The sequence below is a fragment of the Falco naumanni genome, chromosome 9 (assembly GCF_017639655.2).
Source record: "Falco naumanni isolate bFalNau1 chromosome 9, bFalNau1.pat, whole genome shotgun sequence".
NCBI lineage: Eukaryota > Metazoa > Chordata > Aves > Falconiformes > Falconidae > Falco > Falco naumanni.
Window position 1 is genome coordinate 49,497,036 of NC_054062.1, and position 18,701 is coordinate 49,515,736.

The following is an 18,701-nucleotide window of genomic DNA, read 5'->3' on the forward strand; positions in this document are numbered from 1 at the left end:
AGCTTGCAACAGTACAAGATGCTCTGTCAGATGTTAAAAATAACACCAAAATATGTAGCTCCAAGAAATTGCATGTGTAATACTGACCTTGAAAGTAATAATGTTGTATTAATACAGCTACTGTGTTGTAAATGTTTACAGGCTCTCTCAAAGTATTTTTGTAGTTAACTGCTTCAAAAAATTCAAATACCAATTTTGTTTTGTATTTTAGTGCTTTCCTAAGGAAATTGTGGGTAATTCTCCCAATGCTGTTAAAGAACAGGGACATGTGAGAGCAGGGTTTTCTTCAGTTACTGACCTTGTGGGTTAACTTTTGTGCTGTAACTTCCCAGAAGTAGATACCTTGTGGCCTAGTGTACATGCAGGTTAAACGCTTGGAATACACAACTATTTTTAGAGTAAAACACTTAATGTGAAACTCTGGCACTACTAGTATGTCTTGTACTGTTCCTTAATGTTTCATGAAGTTACTCCATGCTTGTTATATTAGAGGAATTAATTTGTGGAGCTGCTTCGTTTGATAGATTTGATCGGGTGTAAATTTTTTAATGGGTATCGTGGGTTTGGTTTCTCTGAGCTAATAAATGTTCCAGTTTATTTTTGTGTTGCGTTAGTAGTTCGACAAGCACATTTCCTTTTGAAAATAGATGCCTCTGTTTCCTGATACCTTCAGCTCCTTACACGCTAGTAGATGCGCAGTGCTTTCTCCTTCTGAAATGAAGCAGTTGGAATTCTGTATGGTATTTTCTAAGTCATTGAATACCCAAGACCAATTGTTGGAGGTCATTCCTTTGCCTTACAGGAGTCTATTCTGATACCAGTTGTATTAAATGTTAGACTTTTTTTTTTTTTTTACTCTTGCAATGTTACTTAAAATATTTCACACTTTCTAATCTGTGTGGGAATGGTTGTGTGTATATTTTAGAATGTGAGTTTTAAAAGTATTTAGTGTTGCTTGTGACTATAGTTGTACGTGAAACTCAAAACTATGTTCATAGAAATTTTGTAAGGCAATAGTGGTTTGGTTCTTTTAAAATGAAAATAGTTTGAAGGGACGTTGAAGGGATCTTGATGAGAAAAGCAGAATGCAAATAGACTTGTGTGCTGATGTTTATTATTTTTTTTAAAATACTGTTCTGCTGAGAGATTGCATAATTTCTTTCTGTAACTTAAACACTTACTATACTTCGACTTTTTAACTGTGCGGGGATGGGGGAGTTGTTGGGGGAGGGATGGGACCAGCAACCAAAGCTGTTAATTATCCTTCATTTCAGAATTTCATTTTGCATATCATAGATGTCATGTTTTTTCCAAATGTTTGTTGTAGCTGGAATAACCTTAGGAAGATTGATGAAAGCTTCATATATTCTTTTGTGGTTGTCTCTGGACGTTTTGCAGAGTGTATTGATACTGGAAAGGTGTACCAGTTTAACCAGTATTTTAAAAAAAAAAAATTAAAAGCAGTAAGCCACATTTGTGCTGGTGGTTTTATTGTCTTAGTGTGACATACTTAAAACAATTTAACTATCAATTGAACAATTTTGCCTAAAGCATATGTTTTTGTCATAGAAATCAACTGAGTTATGGTGACTGAGTGAGTTACTGTTTGTTAGCGAGCCGGAGCTCTTGTGAACTTTTAGCTGACCTTGATACTTGTAAATCCTTGTCCTATTTTATAATTGTTTTTGGCTAAGTCCATCAAGTAAGTTTGTGAAAATTGATGGATTAAGAGTTGGTGTGTAGTCTGTTACCATAGTTCAGCTGGCAAGTGGTGACTTGTTAGTATTTGGTAACTTCAGGCTGTGCAGCTCCAAGTTTAAGCTCAGTCGGTTGTGGAGGATCCATTTGTTTTGATTCTGTCTTATGTAGGAGAAATATATCAGTTTAAAGTTTTTTGGATGTGCAAAGTGTAGCTTTTTCTGAACTCAAAGATCAGAGGAGTAATTCTTGGCAGACTGGTGATCTTTTCTCTTAGGAGGTAGTATTTTTCAAAAGGTACAAAGGAAAATGTTTGATACTTTAGGACAGCTGTTTAGTTGAACTGCATCTTCGTATCTCAGCTCTAGTATAAAATTATTTTTACTAGGTTTTAAATTTAATGTCGGGTGTCATTAAAACCATGTATTGGACTACTTTTTTCCCACATCTGCTCTTTTTAGCCGAAACATGAAGATATCTTGTGTGGATTTAAAAAAGTACCTCTGTGTGTTTGTGGGGTTTTTCTTGCCCTGTTGGAGACATCCTTTAATGCTCTACCCACCTCGGTAATAAACATGTCATCAAAGCTTCTATTCCTTGAAATCTAGGCTGTACAGAATGTGAAGAGTGCAACTCTTGCATTCCAGCATAGTTTCCTTGATGGAGTGTATTCTTTCCAAACCAGGATTAGTGGAGTTCCCCCTTTCAAACTCTGCAAGTAAATGTACTTTAATGGGTTTTTTTTGTTGTTACTGACTTGGTTTTTGCAGCAGTGGATGTATCAGTCAAATGATTCTTTGTCAAAAGGATGAGATTTTTAGAACCAATTCGTTTGATTAAAATTTAGTAAAATCAAAACGGAATGTCTAGTAAGTATGGCTGTTGAATAGCATGACTTGCTACACCTGCCAGTTTGAATTACAGTGAGAAATCACAAATGTCTTCTGCAAGGACATGGAGGCTTTCTACTGTACTGGCCTAGTACAAGGTTAATGTGAAGTCCAGGGTGACTCATTTCTTGGAGGAGGGAGGGAAGCTAATGTATATTTGAAATTAAGCTCCGTTGTCTCTTATACAACTCGCGGTATCTATGCCAAAGAGGTTCGGTGGCCTGTGGGGCTTAGGGACCCTGACGTGCAAGAAGAGCAGTCCTGCTGTGGGGCCTGGTGAAGCTGGTTACAGCTGGCTGTGGATTTAAGCAGTACAAATGGATGAAGGCGGTCATGACTTTAAAAACTTTCAGAGTTTGTTTGGGACTTACAGTTCAGCTTCAGTTCTGGCTGAAGCTTCCCCTCCCCTGGCGCTGCAGGGCTGGGTTTTGCAGCGGTGCTAGCAGCGCGTGTTAGCTGCAGGGCGCTGCCGGGGGTTCCTGGGTTGTGTCTTCAACTCCTGAGCTTGGCCTGCAGCCCACGGATGAGAAGAACTGCGTTTCTTCTTTTCGTTTCTCCTCCAACCCTGCTTATGAACTGCCGCAAGAGAGTGTGCTCTTCTCTCAGCTCAGGCCGGTGGGGTAGCTACTGCCATCGTGGGCCAGAGTTCCTCTGCTGGGGGTGGTGGCCTCAGAGCCGAGTAGGCACACGCTCTTGTTGGCTCTGTGGAAGAAGTGGATAAGAGTGTGTTTCTTAAACAATCCAAAATATTTAGAGCAAACTGCAATGAATCTTGTTTTGCAGTACATCCTTAAAAGGACTGTTAGTTCATTCCTGGTATTCCTCCATATGTGTCTGCTTAGTTTTTCCTTTGTCGACTACTTTATCTCTTTTATGTTTGGTTTTTTTGGTTGTCCTTTTCTGCCTTCGGTTTTCTGAAACAGTGCCAAATGTGTTACCCAAGCGTTCTGAAACCCTGTGGGAAAGGAGAGTCATTCTGCCCAGATACAGGTATGAAGTCGGCCGGGCAGTGTCCCGGGCTGCTCTGCAGCTCCAGGAGATGTGGAGGCCACCTCCTGCCCTGCGTCCTGCGGAGCATGTGGCTCTTCACTGACAATAAGGGCAGCCTGAAGGGACTGATGCACCAAGGTGCTTTCGGCTGGCGCTGCCACCCAGAAGTGGTCCTCCTGACTGCTTGTTTCTGTCCTCCCGGCGTGTTTGCATGTGAAGAAGTGCATCTGAGACTAATCTCGCTGAAAACGAAGCTTGATAAGCTGGATTAGGCGATATTTTTGTGTTGGGGTGTGGCGGTGGTGTTTGTTGGTTTTGCTGTTTTAGTAAACCCAGACTAGTTTCCTCGTCCCATCCATAGTAGAGCTGAGTCTTGATGGGGCTGTTTATGCTGTGATAAGGGAATGTGAGGGTATGGGTGGGAACAAGCTGCTGGAAGCAGGGAAGGGTCACGCACCAGCCGTTGCTGGTGTCAGTTTAGGCTACCTTGAACTGTTTGGGGAAATAGAGCGTGAATTTGTGACGGGTGATTACCTGCTGTGCTGGCCTTGACTCAATATGGCAAACAGTTGCCCGTAGGGCTAGTTGCTGCCTTTCCCTGTGCCTTTGTGATGCTGGCAAGCATGACTTGGCATACTTGGCTGTAGTGTGCCAGGTAACAGTGACATAAGCGTACAACTTTCACTTGGGTAAGCAATCTTGTTGTGTTGTTGTCTGTGTCCTGTACTTACATTCTACCATAAACGCTTTGCTTTTGTGTGTGTGTGTATCTTTGAGAGTACTCTGCAGGCTGTACACCTTGGTAGAAAATCTTAACTCCTGAAACACGCTTTTATTTTGGTCTCTTGGCTTAAAAAAAAAAAAAGGACTTTTTTTTTTTAAATGGTTGGTGATATTTTATGTTAAAATGACGGAATAAATTATCAAGTTAAATAGTTATTTAAATTTGCCTTGGAAGCACTAATGGTTAACTTGAGTATCATTCATAATTTTCCACTGCCCAGTCTCCCTTTTGGGTGGAACCCTGCAAGCAGCTGATCAGCTGTTAACGCCACAAGGGGTGTGGATGCATCTGACAGATAAGGAGAGGGGATAAGGACATCTTTCAGCAGGTCTTACATGTGTGCTGCTTTGTCCTGTAATGATAGGTTATGAATGTACTAAATGGACCGTATGTAGGGGGTGGAAGAATTAGGTGATAGTCATACTGTCGTGCATTGCATGCTTTAGGTTTAAAGTACATGTCTTATAAGTTGTTATTTTTAAGTTAATACAAGTTGCTGAGGTTAAAATTTTTTTTTGAAAAAAATTAGTATATAGAAGGTTCAGTCTCAAGCTGTTGTTACCTGGAGAGTGATCTGCTGTTTGATTGTGTGCTAATACTAAAAAGAGAGGTCCTGGAAATGAAGAATGAGGAGAATGAGCAGGAGGGTGTGGTTAGAGGCCCATAAAGTTTTTTCAGACAATCATTTGTATTAACTGATGTGTCATATTTGCTTGCAAAAGAGTTCTTCCTCTAAGAGGAGGAATTCTTCTCAGACTGAATGTGTTTTGTCCTCCAAATGCTGAAATGGTGGAGCAATTATTGATAACAGATCTTCATTTATGGCCACCTGATGTGCCCCTGGGGAGCAGTTGGAAGAGGGTGCGGGCTGAGCTCCAGTGCTGCAGCTAGCGTGGTCGTACCACCGGTCCTCAGCGCTCTTGATGCTGGAGGAGCGGTAGGATTTTAACAAGTGTCAGAGTTAGGTTTTAGTGGGTCAGTTGATTGGCCCCTCACTTACTGTGGAAGGTCACCTTGGCGCTTAAACCAATCTTCAGCTTGGTCTGTAGATGGGTGAGAGCATGTGGATGATACAGATCACTTGCAATCGTGCCTGTAACAGAAGAGAAAGCAGCACAGGGCTCTGTGCTTCTGATCTGGTGTATGTCACAGAGGGATCTGACTCTGCTGCTGACGTTTAAAATGCATAATTTGGTTGTTTGAGAAGTTTGCCTTCTATGACCAGGCAGTTCAAGGAACAGTGAAGTTGATTGCGATTGTCCCACGTAGGAGGCACAAAGACCTCTTTAATATGAAGTGTTTCCTTTTTAGTCTACACAAATGTGAGAACAGATTGTTTACTGCAGCATTGCTACCTTCTTGAATCAAAGAAATCTTGAATCTCTGGGTGGTTTTTTACATGTTTTATCTAAACAGAGGCATCTTCACACTCCTCCATTAATTTAGCAAAACCCTTTGTACTTCTTTTAGCAGGTATATGATTGAAATTAATTCTCTTTGGTTTTGCTCGTTTCATTTCAGTGTAATCCTATTCAGCCTTTTCAAAGATACAGAACGCCTGCCCCGTAGTATATGCGAGACTGCGGATGTTCCTTTCATGCAGTGATGCTTTTACCAGTTGTTGAGGGTCAGGAGCCTCCTGCAGAATCCGCTGCTGTGGGCTGTCTGACCCACTGCTTTTTGCTGCTCTGCAATTGCTCATTTGTCTCCACGGCAGTTTAACTGAGGAATTGAATTGTTCAGGAAACTTTAAACTGACAGCAAATGCTGTTGAAGTGGGGGCTACTAATCTGTGTTCTTACTTGCTTTTAGTCTCTTCTCACTGCATGTTTAAACCTTGCTGTTGTTGGGAACTGTATGTGGAGCTGGTGGGCCCCTGTCCTGATCCACTATGCAGTGCTGCTGCCCAGGTCTGCCTCCCCCAGCCTCTCTTCTGCCCTGTAGATAAGCGGCAGAACTACATCAATCTATTTGGAAGAATTTGCCGATTTCATGTGCAAGTTGTGCCAGCCAGTGCGCTCCACATCTGTCAGAGAGACAGTGAAGTAAATAAAGGCTGCTGCTGTAGTATTTTCTCTGGAAACTTGTACATCCAGCTGTTCTGAAGGCCCTGGGACTGTGCAATGAGGGCAACCAGGATTTAGTTTTCTGGATATGCCTGTAAGCTGTTGCTGGTTTTCCAAGTTTACTTAACTGCACTAAACCTTATAAATATTTACATGTTCTGAAGAATAAACTTAACAGCACGTTAGCTGAAGTAGTTTGGTTTTAGCAGCTCCGTTCATTATGGGCTTATATGAGCAAAGGCAAGCAATATTGATGCGTAATAAAGAAGATAGTTGTAACTGTCATCGTAGGAGCAAAAATGCAGGATCAAGATCGTACAAATAGTTGTTATTGGGTGATTAATATTTGTAAAATTTAGCTGCCTTAAATAACCTCCTTAATCTCTGTTGTGTATCATCTCATGTACACTGAGATTTCATATTCCAGATCTGTGCTATTTATAAGAGTTGGGGCTTTACTAGAAAAAGAAAAAACCTTGGCTGCCTGTGCTGTGGAAGACTTCCAATAAAAGGAAATGCCTGAGTTGCAAATGGGAACACAGTTGAACCTGTAAGCGTGGAATACTAACTTTGTATTTTCTCCTTACTTGGGTGCAGCACTTAGCATTCTGTCCCGTCGCTTGGGGTGTCAGGCTGTAGCCATGCGTACGCATTAAGCAACGCAAAACCTGTTGGGAGACACACACAGACTGATGTCTTCAGTTGCAACACCGAACTAACATTTCTGGAGTCCACTTCAAAGAACAGCTATTCTTGCTGTGGAGCAGAAGTAGACACTGAGTCATAAGGATCTGTTTGCATTTGTGTAGCTCTTACGGCTAATCGGAGCTGTGCCCTCGCAAGAGGTCTAGCTGCTGGAGCGCTCACGGATGCTGTGTGAACAGTCTTAAGACAGATGCCAATCTTTCTTTTGACATTTTAACAGTCTGAGGAATGCAGTGGGTGTCAGTGGGGAGCAATCCAATTGGCATGGTGCTGTATCAGAACGCGATTCAGAGGCTGCTTGTGTAAGTAATCAGGCACTTGTGTGTTATGAAATGTAGTGAATTATAACATCAGTAAATATTTCTGCGATATTTTTTGTAAATAGTGTTTTGTTAAGCTTTATTTAAATAGACTTAATGAATTGGAGGCTCTCATTCATCTGACAGAAATCAAAGCTATTGTAGGAATATGCCTCCTATTGTCAATGAAAGCATATTAAGACCTCATTTTGAAGTGGCGATACTGAATTTAGGAATTGCAGGCAGTTCTGATGAATGTTGCATGTAGGCAAGTTTATCCCATAGTTTTGGGGCAGGATTTGTGTTTTCTGGTTCAGATTTCTGGCAGTCTGCCTGTTAATGCTATATATTTGCTTGGTGTTCAGTGCAGGCTTGGACTGTACTGTCAGGCTGGCACCTGATGAGCCAGGATCAAGAATTTTCCTTGTTTTGCAGCAACCAAAATAGAGTAGATACTTGGCGGAACGGCTAAAGAGAAATTCGGACTTACCTTGCTGTGGCAAGGAGAGGCCAAGGAGACTTGCAGTGACCATAGAATATTGTCCCTGCAGTAGTGATGTTCTGGGTACCGGGGTCACAGTATTTCAGCGCGGGTTAGTACCAGGCGTTAGAGCACGCAGCAGGTTTGCAAGAGGAAGCTTCTTAAAAGGAAATAGACTTGTGATGGGCTCTAGGCAAAAAATTATGCCGAGTGAGTTCCGTATGGTTTGATTTTGTGTCTCATGCTCATCTGTTGAGGCTCAGTTACAAAATAGTTAGTGCGTCCAGAAGTGAGTTTGTCTGTCTGGACTTGATCTAAAAATTGCCTGATGCTCCCCCCAGCCATAAATAGTCACTTGGCTGTTTGGATTAAAGAACAGAGGATGACCAAATATGATGCTTGCACGTAGTCACATCACCATCCCTCCATGAGCTGTAACTGTGCTAGTTTGAAGTCTCATTTAGCACACCATCACTGTTCTTCACTTCTAGATAAAAGTATTGCCAACTCTATACCTAAAAAAAAATTTACAATCTCTGTTTTTTAAATAAGGCCTAGAAAGCATATGTGGCTTGCCTGGTTTTGATGTGTTGATCTTTAGCTTAAACTTCATCAGCAAAGTTTAGAAATGTACTTTTAAAATGACAGCTTATATAAAATTTTTAGTAATTAATTCTAGAACATGGGGCTCTTAGGAATGTCAAGTATTGCAAGACGTGGGAATAAACTGCAAGAACTGGCAGTGCTGTGAAGAGCACATGTCACTGATTTGGATCCCTATCGCAGCTTTTAGTAGTTAGCGCTTGAAGGCATTGCCAAACCTCACATGACTGCCTCTCAGCATCGGTCTTCGGCCTGAGTTGTTGCTGTTTGATGAAGAGTGGGATGATAATAAATTGCCTTAGCAGCTGAGGGTCAGGGACTAAAAGAGTAATTACAAATACAAATTGACTGGGTACTGACTTAAGTCTGTAGTAGCACGTATCGCTGTATGTGCTTGGCAAGCTGGCCAGCTGGAACTATTGCCATGATTTGGGTCTGATCGCCTGTCATTGAAAGATCATTTTTGGGATGTTTGTTTGAATTGAAATTAATCTGTGATATCTGGATTGTCGAGAGTGGCTACCTGCCTGTCTTAGGTGGTCTTCAGTGTGTTTGTCATTGGGTGGTGTGGTGGAGTGTGCATGTACGGTAACAGGAATCCTTCCTGTGTCAATACAAGTGGTTAAAATACAAAAGGGCATGAAGCGGCTTTTAGTCTTCAACAAAGTATCTTTCATAAATTAATGATAAAAAATTAAGGGTGTCATAAGATAGAAGAGAATTTACTCTTCTGTCAAGGTTCTTCTTTCCATGTGGATTCTTGGGTTTGCCAACAGCTGAACTTGGGCCAGAGCTGTAGTATAGCTTGTTTTAAGAGAGTGGGTCATGGAAATTAATCTGACTTTGGTTACCTACTATGCAAAAAAACCCCCAACAGGTCAGTTTGCTGCATTTGGTTGGAATGATGTATCACAGGCAGTGATGGTATTGCCTTACCAGTGGCATAAATGGGATTGCATGGAAATAAAATGCTGCGGTTGGCATTCTTGTTGTGGATACAGCATATGTTGACAAAAACGTACCTTTTGCTTTGGTATGTTTTGGTTCCCCTCAGAGCTGGAAGTATTGCAAGAGGAGCACAGCTATGTTCGTCACGTCCCATGTTGCATTCCTTTGTGTGTTTTGGAGAATGTCTTGAAAACCAATGACTTTTCAGTGTTCATTTCTCTTCGCTGAAGTAGCTTTTATCCATAAGCAGCAGCTCCTTTCTTTAAAATAAAATATTTTTTCATCAGCAAAGTTCTAAATCTTATGGAACAAGAACTAAAACGGGACAGGCTTAAGTAGTTCTCTTAACTCATCTGGGGTGAGTACACAGGCAGGCACTTACGCAGAATGAGGCATTAGTGCTGGGGTGGGGTGGGAATGAGTTCCTGTACAGGCAGACCAGAAACACGCAACAAAAACCCCTAAGAAATTGTCATCCCATATTGCTTTCATTCTGTCCTGGCCTGTTAGGATTTTTGGGCCCTTGATGAATAGGTAGGTGTTGTCTGATTGAAATTTGCGGTTGAGTTTGTATTCTGGAACTTCTCTGCTTTAGACCGCTGTTAAAATGAACAATCTAACTTTTATCTGTAGAGGCTTATGAAGTAGAGCTGATAACTTTGTCGAGAAATGTCTTGCACTGATAATCCATTTCCCCCCCTGCGTTTCTTCTGAAAGCTTTACAAGCTCACTATTGAAAATGATGGACTTTTTGGCCGAGCTAAGAATCACTTTCCTAAATCCTGGATTAACCAGCAACCCAGCGGTTAGTATGCTTCTCTAGTAGTAGGCAGTTCAGTTTGTTCTATTGGGGTTTTGGGTTATTTGGCTTTTTTTTTTCCTTCCCCCCCATTTTGGTCCTTTGTGTGGTGCTATTTTGGTGCTTGTTGCTGGATTTTTTTGTGTGGTGTGGGTGTTTTTTGTTTTTTGTTTTTTTTTGGTGTCTGTTTGAGTCTTGGTCCTGAGCGGGAGTGAGTGCCCTGACTGAGAATTACCTCTTGCCCTTCTGAACAATTTTTGAGTCTTGTTAAGCAAACTGAGTGAAGGATAAACCGGAGTCTCAGTTTCTAGCCTCGTGGCCTCTGCTCAACTGCTGACTCTTAGGAGTTGTTAAGGAGGTTTATCTGCAGAGAATGGGAGGGGGTTTTCTCATTTGTGATCTTGAGCTGCTGCAAATAGAGCTGCTTCTCAATAGTGAATTTGAAGTCTTCTATTTACATATCTACTAAAGATGGCTTTAAGATCAATTTTCTGTTTCCTCAATTCAGTGTTACAGTATTCTCTTATGAAGCCCATATGTAAAATAGAACCTTTATATTTAAAGGGATTTCTAAATTTAGAAAGTCTAATACTGGAACTGATACTGTTAACGCTACCACATCTTGTTGATGGTGTATCCTGATAATTGCAGCTAAGGAATGCATTCAGCACGAATGGGCTTGATAGGAAGCATGGTACAGAAGCTAGAATTTCCCAGGGACTCTAGAAGACATTAGGGTTCCCCTTGCATCTTGCTTTAGAAAGTGTATGCAGTGTGTGTGTGTGTGACTTTAACTCAGTTTTAATAGAGTACCCTGAGTGATAACTGCCCGAGTTCGATTAGTAGCAGAGATGGTGAGCTGAAGAGAAACTTCGTGTTCTGAACCCTTTTCCAACACCGCTTTAAACCATGTGGAGGGGGGTGGAGACTTGTTCCAAAAATCTTTTGATAGATCTATTTTTTTTGTAGGTCCAGTAGTCTGTTTTTAAGATAACTTAAAAGGGAAAATACAATAATTGAACTAATCTCTGTACTATGAATTAATGACTTTCCTTCAGCACTGCTGATCAAATGAAACCAGTGAGTATGTTACGCTAGGTATTTCATCAAGGGTCCTCAGCACCACTTCGTAGCTGGCCTTTGATCTGCTGTATCTTCCAACTAGTTTGCGTAGTGGAAATGGTCTAGGAGGTGAGGTAAGTCTAAGTATTTTATAATGTCTGTTTAAGAAAAGAAATAAAAAGCAAGTTTCTTGATATGCAGTTGGTCTTTGTATGTTAGGCCTGTACCAGAATAGATAGGGTTAAGTAAGATAGCGTGATCCAGAATGGCTCATTCACTAGCTAAAATGAACTGTTTGATTATTTGTTTTTTTTTCTTTTTTCTTCAGGAGTTGTAGAAGGTGATTTAGCTGCTGTTGAAGCTTACAAGTCATCAGGAGGGGATATTGCCCGGCAGCTTACTGCGGATGAAGTGCGCCTGCTAAATCGCCCTTCTGCTTTTGACGTTGGGTACACGCTTGTGCATCTGGCGATACGCTTTCAGAGACAAGATATGCTAGCAATTTTGCTTACGGAGGTGAGTTACTTTGGCCCCTGTGTAGGCTGAATAGGAACCTTATGTAACTGCACCATTGTTTGCAGCCAGTGGCATTTGCTAGAAGATAGAGGCTAATATTGTTAGAATACATCAATTGCTGCTTTGTGCTTTTGTTGCTGTTTCTCCTTAAGGAGCAAATTTACTTTAAGGCTGTATGTGTGTGGTGGTCTTGAGGATGTTCACTTTTCTCATTAATGAGTGGTCTTGGCACACGTTCTGACCTTAGTGGCGGTGGAAGTGAGCTATTGTCAGGCTTCCTGAGTCTTGGGTGGGGGAGAGGAAATGCCCTGAAAGCAAAACACTGACATCAATGACAGCGTAGTTTTTTCTGAGTTTTGTTAATGAACAAGGCTGCTTGGTCTGTCTTCTCTGGTTTTCTTGGGAGCTTCTCTGCAAGAGAAAGGCAAGTTCATTGCTTCGAAAAATTGCTGCATTTTTTCCTGCTCTTTGCCCTTTTTATAGGCTAGTTGGTTCCTCTCTGTGGTCTCCTAGCTCTTGCGCCTTCCATTTCCTCGTATATTTTTGTACAATCCACCTCAATTCTGGTGGTCTGCTTTCCTCCTACGCCCATATGTAATTGTTATCTTTTTCTTTTGGTCAGTTTTCTTCATCTCAGACTTCTGGATCCTCATCTGATCAGAGGCAAATTCTTATTCTGCCTCCTTTGATGCCTAATACAATGCTGAAAGTTTGTGTTCCTAAGAAAAGCAGCATGCCTGAGAAGTGCATAAGGATTATGGAATGTGTAAATAATTTTTTAAAAAGTAAATGAAGCAAGACAAATATAGCTAAAACCTTGAGAAGAATATATATGGCTAATATGAGTAGTTCTGTGCTGCTTACATAGCTGTCTGGGTGGATGGAGTTACGCATTTCAAAACAAGTTAATTTGCTGGAAATAGGGTCTTACAGTGTTTGTGTGGTTTTGTTTCAGTTTCTAGGAATACTTACTCCACATACCATGTGTCAAAATCGTTAGTAGTAGTGTTTGAGCCACAGTGATACTTACCTTTGCTAGAATATTAACTAGTGAAAATGTGTGTCTTAAAGCCTTTTTTTTTTTTTTTTTTTTTTTTTTAATATATATATATGCAGTGTCATCCCTGTGTTACTTGCCCTGTATCACTGAATGAGTTCTTGGTGTCAGTGATGATTAGAATCTGGAGAAATTTAAGTGTCTTAGGTGTCTTAGCTTAATACTTTTTGGGAAGATTCTTTGTAGGAAACTGTCTTGTGCTGTGTTAGCAAAGTTCCTTCTTAAATGTAGACAGGGCTCATGCATAAGAGTTGAGGTATGTGTGACTCGTCTCTGGTTCTTGGGTTTTGGGTTTTTTTTTTTTTTTGGTTTGTTTTCCTGCTGGAAGTGGTCCCCTGTTAATTCACTTTGATTAAAAGAGGTGTTTAACCAGCTTGGTTTATCAGCTACATAGCAAATGAGACATTAATTCATTGACAGTCACCAAACATTTAATTTTTCAGGGTATATAAAGTATAAAACTGTTTATACTCCTGTTGGATTACTTGCTAACAAAATACTGTCCGCTGGCGATTATCACTCCTAAGTCTTTGTATTTAACTAGAAATAATACTGAGTGCAGTAACTCTGTGATGTTACAGGTATCGCAACATGCAGCGAAGTGCATTCCTGCCATGGTGTGTCCAGAGGTCACAGAACAAATTCGTCGTGAAATTGCTGCATCTCTTCATCAACGAAAGGGAGACTTTGCTTGCTATTTTCTGACTGACCTTGTAACATTTACGTTACCTGCAGGTAGTTACAAAATTCTTACTGATGGATGATTTTATATTTTTTTTTCTCACCTAGTTGAGAATTGTTTGGTTTGGATGTGATGTATACTTTGGCTTTCTGATGGTAGTTGTGTGTGTATATAGGTTTTATTTATTAAGTTCTAATAGCTTAGGTCACATCTAGCAGTTGAATTTGCTTATTAATATTTAGTATTTGCACACTTTGATCCATACATTGTTCCTGTGAAATGAACATCTATTACCCTCTTTAAACACTAGGAAACTGAAGAAAAGTGGTGTATTCTAAGGCAAGGCTGTGTTTAAAGTTAAGATTGGAGCCTAGATATTTCTGGGCTCTAATAGGGCTTTTCACATAGCTATGTTAGCTTTTGGTCCTTTCCATTAAGGCCCAGAGCTATTTTTTGCATTTGCACTTGGTTATAGCAGTAACAATTTTTTGAATACTTTTGAGGTACTCTGTGATCAAGAGAATTTTTGCCTATTAACAAAAAGCTATTAGAAGGCTTTTAATCTTCAGTAGCGGTTTCCTTTAATAGTAATGCTACCAAAGGTAAGAAAATATGTAGATGGAAACTGTACTAATCAATCAGATCCATTCGTCTATTTTTTTTTTTTTTTTTTTTTTTTTTTAATGAAGCAGTAGTATTATCAGAAAATTATTTGGAGCATCTTTGGTTTAGTGTTACCTCATCTCCTCCTTTTCAAAAAGTCTCAATAATATTTACCATTTATCTACCAACTATCCACTTGAGGTGGTGTATTCAGCCTTGTTCTGCAGGTCACATATGAGAGGCAAACGGCATGGGTTAGAGACTTAATGCTTCGTCGCTCTTTGTGGGAGAGAAGGGAAAAAGGGGCAACAGAACAATCTTGTAACTTGCATGAGAAATGTTGCTTTTGCCAGAACTGAGGAATTTTTTCATTATTTTCAAGAGAGTTGTCTCAAACCACTGTGCAGCTTTGATACATGTAAGAGTCATTAAATAATTAAAGAATAAGAATGTTCAAAAGCTTCTGTCCATCAAGGCTGTCAGTGTATTTCCACTTCCATCACATTTAGGCAACTGAATGTCTTTTGTAGTCAACATTAGCAGCTGGTCTCAACACAGCATTTCCAAGTAGAGTAGTGTGAGTCATGCAATCCTATTCAGATATTACCTATATGATGTAATCTAGGAACCAGTTTCCACTCAATATTTCAAAGAAATGTATAGGATCCTTCTGAAAAGCCAATGAACAGACGTTAGTGCAAAACTCTTTACAGTGGCCAGCAACCGATTTAAGTCAGTTTTAGTTTGAAAAAAAAAAAGGACTCGTACAAAAAAAAAAAAAACACCCAAAAACCCCATCCCACAACACTCTGCTGGCACCAAACAATAGTATGCTTCAGCAGCAACTCATATGCCTAAATGTTGGCTTCGCTTTTAGAAGCCTGAGGGTATTGGGCATCTGAGCAGGACTGGCAGAGAGGACACTGGAATTAAGAGAAATCTTCATGCCCTTGAAATACCACTTAGAGCCCAGTTATTATCCCCTAGACTGCCTGAAGGGATGCTAGGTGTTTCTGTGCAACTACTTGGTTTACTTCCTTAACTTTAATGTATTTAAATTTCACAATGGTGCTGAGGCTAGCAAAGTTTCTTCAGTTGCTGATTTGCCTAGCAACCATTTACTACTTAACCTGATCTTTAAGGTGTAGCAGATGCTTGTGGTTTAGAATGTGTGACACTGTGTGTTAATGCACATGATACAGGAGTTGCAAAAGGGTTTTGCCCACTATACAATTTTCGTCCCTGTTTTGTGTTTTTTTTTTTTGTTGTGTATTTTTTTTTTTTAAGAGCTAGATTCACAGTTTCAGGTTTTGTCCGTAGAGCTCTTGGAACAGTTGTCAGTAGTGGCATTTTTGGTGTCATAGCTCAATAGTTAGTTTTTCCGTTTCTTATTTTCGAATGTGCAAACTGCAGCCTGCAAACCCTTGGGGTTCTCTGCACTGTTTCATTGAAGTCTGCATGGAATGACTAATGAAATGGATATTCTGTACAAGAAGAAATCTCTTGCAAACTGTACCTGTCCCCTGGGGGAGACCAGGGAGGGAAAGCCATTCAAATGGGTGGAAAACTGTTGCTTAGGATTGAGTCTGTCCTAAGTACAGTAGGGATGAAAGCAGTAGTGTCAGGTTTGGGTTTTTTTTTTTTTCCTCCCTACGTCAAAGTGGTTCTCTACTTCGCTTTCTCGTTCAGACAAATCCATTCTTACCCTCTGCGTGCTGTGATGATCCTTTCTGCGTAAAAGGTATGAAAATCAGTCTGGGATACATGCCTACTTTAGCGTGCTGTATGAAGCCTGTGTTCACAAATGACAGATCTGAAAGTAACAGCAGCTTTTCAGAGGAGACATTAGGGATGATGGGGCAAAAGCTGTTGCATAAGTTCTCCTGAGCACCAGCTCGTAATCTCTCTCTTACAGCAGTATTAAGTGACTTTTATATTTGCTTTCTATTTTTCCAGATATTGAAGACTTACCGCCTACAGTCCAAGAAAAGTTATTTGATGAAGTACTTGACAGAGATGTTCAGAAAGGTAAGTGCTCTGAGAATAGCTAGAATCTCTCCTTGCTTTTCTTTAGGGAAAATTTTTTATTAAAAAATAAAAAAAAAAAGAGGAAAAAAAGTGTGTGTATGTATGTGGCTTTGTTGCCTGAATTTGTTTTAAATACAGATTTGTTGCTTTGAAGTTAATCTTCACCCTGGAATTATTTTAACATCTACAGTCTATTTATGAGGCAGAGCAAGAATGGAATCTGTAGAAATCATGTTTATAATGTATCTTTTGAATTTTAAAGATTTCTAAAGCTTTAGAGTTATAAGTCACAAGCTCTTTAAAGAAAATGGAAAAAAAATCTTTCTGCTTCAGTAGCAATCCTCAAACAAATGATGTGATGCTTTAAGGCTATGGTTTGTTTTGCTTTTTTGGGGGTTGTTTTTGGTGTTTGTTTTTTCTTTTCTTGACAGTATTTTGCCCAAGGAATGTGTCTAGCCATTGTAGTTCACCTGGTTTTGTAGTAAGAAGGAAAACTTCTTCCTTGGTAAATGGGTAAATTATTGAGATTATGCCACTACTGTGCTGTTTGGATTCTCTGAGACTTCAAACAAACATCGGTTTTAAAAGAGGTTGTTGTCATGTTGCAGAGCTAGAAGAGGAATCTCCCATTATTAACTGGTCACTGGAACTGGGTACGCGCTTGGACAGCAGGTTATATGCACTTTGGAATAGGACTGCAGGGGACTGCCTGCTTGATTCAGTACTACAGGCCACTTGGGGCATTTACGACAAGGATTCAGTGCTGCGGAAAGCTCTTCACGACAGTTTACATGACTGCTCACATTGGTGAGTTTAGGGGTTTTTTATGTCAAATTTAAAGACAGCTTTCCATGTAGCATAGTAGTCGGTAGTAGTATAGTATTAAAAAGAAACACAACCACTGCTCCCCAAGTTACTGTGGATTGCGTGCCTCGGAGACGTTGAGTCACTGCGTGAACCGCATGGTAATTTAGATCTAGTGTATTTGAAATGCAAGCACTGGAAACTTGGATGTTCTGAACTCAGCGATGGTATGTGATACTCGACAAACGGCATTTAAACCACAGTAAAGTATTTTATGCTGTGTGCTTGTCAAAAGTACGCTAACAGATATTAAGACTGGAATTTCTGTATACTTGCAGTGTAAATCATGCGCATGCCATGCCTCGCTGCCTTGTGGAAGCTTTGCAGAAGATCGTTGATGGAAGATAGCCTTTTATTCCTGTACAAATTTTTCAGTATTTTCATTCCGTCTGCTTAGTTACAGCTTTATTCAGTATTGCTCTTTTTTTTTTTTTCTTTCTGTTCTGTCTGCTAAAATAATGGCAGTAAAGGACAGAGCATGGACATTTTAACTAGCGCTGTCATTTGGACATAAAATTAATTTATCATTCTGTAGAACTTGTGTTGTTTTACACTGGCAACCTTCTTTAGTCCGATACTGTGGTTTGCCTTTACTAGAGGAAAAATTCTTACAGTTGGACCCCAGTGGTGTACAGCAATTCTTGAGTGCGTAAAGGGACTAAGGGAAGAGATGGTGTAAGACACAGGTGGTCGGTTTTCTTACGTTCTTGTAGTCAAGGGCAAGAGAAACACTGCAAGCAAGGATACTAGAGAAAGAGCCTGTCCCCTTGCTTTGTGCTGTACATGAAGTCAACAACAAAGGTTAATTTTGGGGGTACCTGTAAGTAGCCTTGGTGATTACTGTCCCCAGCTGCCTGCTGTTCGGAGAAAACTCCCCCAGTTAGCGTCCAGAGCTGGATTCAATAAAGTGGTGCTTCAGTAACTGTCCTCCTGAGGACCTGTCTCTGAACGGATCTGTTGCTACTCTGAAGTTGTTTATAATGGAGTGTGCATCTCGACCGTGCAGGAATGTCCCTGGCATTATAAGCAGCTCCCCTGAGGCCAGAACAGAAATTTATGATAGGTCAGGTTTTGTTCTTTATGGTAACAAAATCAAGTGTGGTGTCCAAAAACATGCTGCAAACTTTTGATGTTTAAACCAGTCTTTCAAAATGTTAGTGTTAACTCTTCTTGACTTACTGTTGTATCTAATGTAACACTCGCTATTTAGAGTCCATGAAATCTGGTTAAGTTTTTTAGTTCATGTTCTGGACAGAATTTGCATTTTTACTCTGAATTTACTTAATCTTTATCCTTACTGAAAGCACAGATTTTTTTTGACTGATTCATGTGTTCCTTCGTAGTTGTTTAAGTACAACCTTCAGTCTGGATGTTTTTATATACTAGTTTGTCAGTGGAAGAATTAGTACAGATTCTAGTACAAACCCCTACAGAGCTACATCCTTGGTAGGAACTTACTGCTTGCAGAGGCTGTTAGTGATGGAAATCCGTAAAGAATCAACTTCTTCAAGGTCAGTCTGGGTGATACTAGGTCAGATTTGAGTCATAATTCCTTTCAAAAGATCGAGTGAGGGTGTGAGAGGTCTTTTTACTGAAGTTCAGTTGTAAATAGATCACCCTGTACAT

The 18,701-nt window shown here is 40.2% G+C and overlaps 1 protein-coding gene across 3 annotated transcripts in view; it reads left to right on the forward strand.

The window, feature by feature from the left end:
- Window positions 1-18,701, forward strand: part of ZRANB1 (zinc finger RANBP2-type containing 1) — a 43,718-nt gene that overhangs the window by 15,165 nt on the left and 9,852 nt on the right. For all 3 annotated transcript variants that reach the window (XM_040607559.1, XM_040607560.1, XM_040607558.1), the window contains 4 exons: window positions 11,654-11,841; window positions 13,480-13,633; window positions 16,140-16,211; window positions 16,820-17,018. In XM_040607559.1, the coding sequence (XP_040463493.1) occupies window positions 11,654-11,841; window positions 13,480-13,633; window positions 16,140-16,211; window positions 16,820-17,018 (613 nt within the window). The remainder of the gene's footprint in view (window positions 1-11,653; window positions 11,842-13,479; window positions 13,634-16,139; window positions 16,212-16,819; window positions 17,019-18,701) is intronic.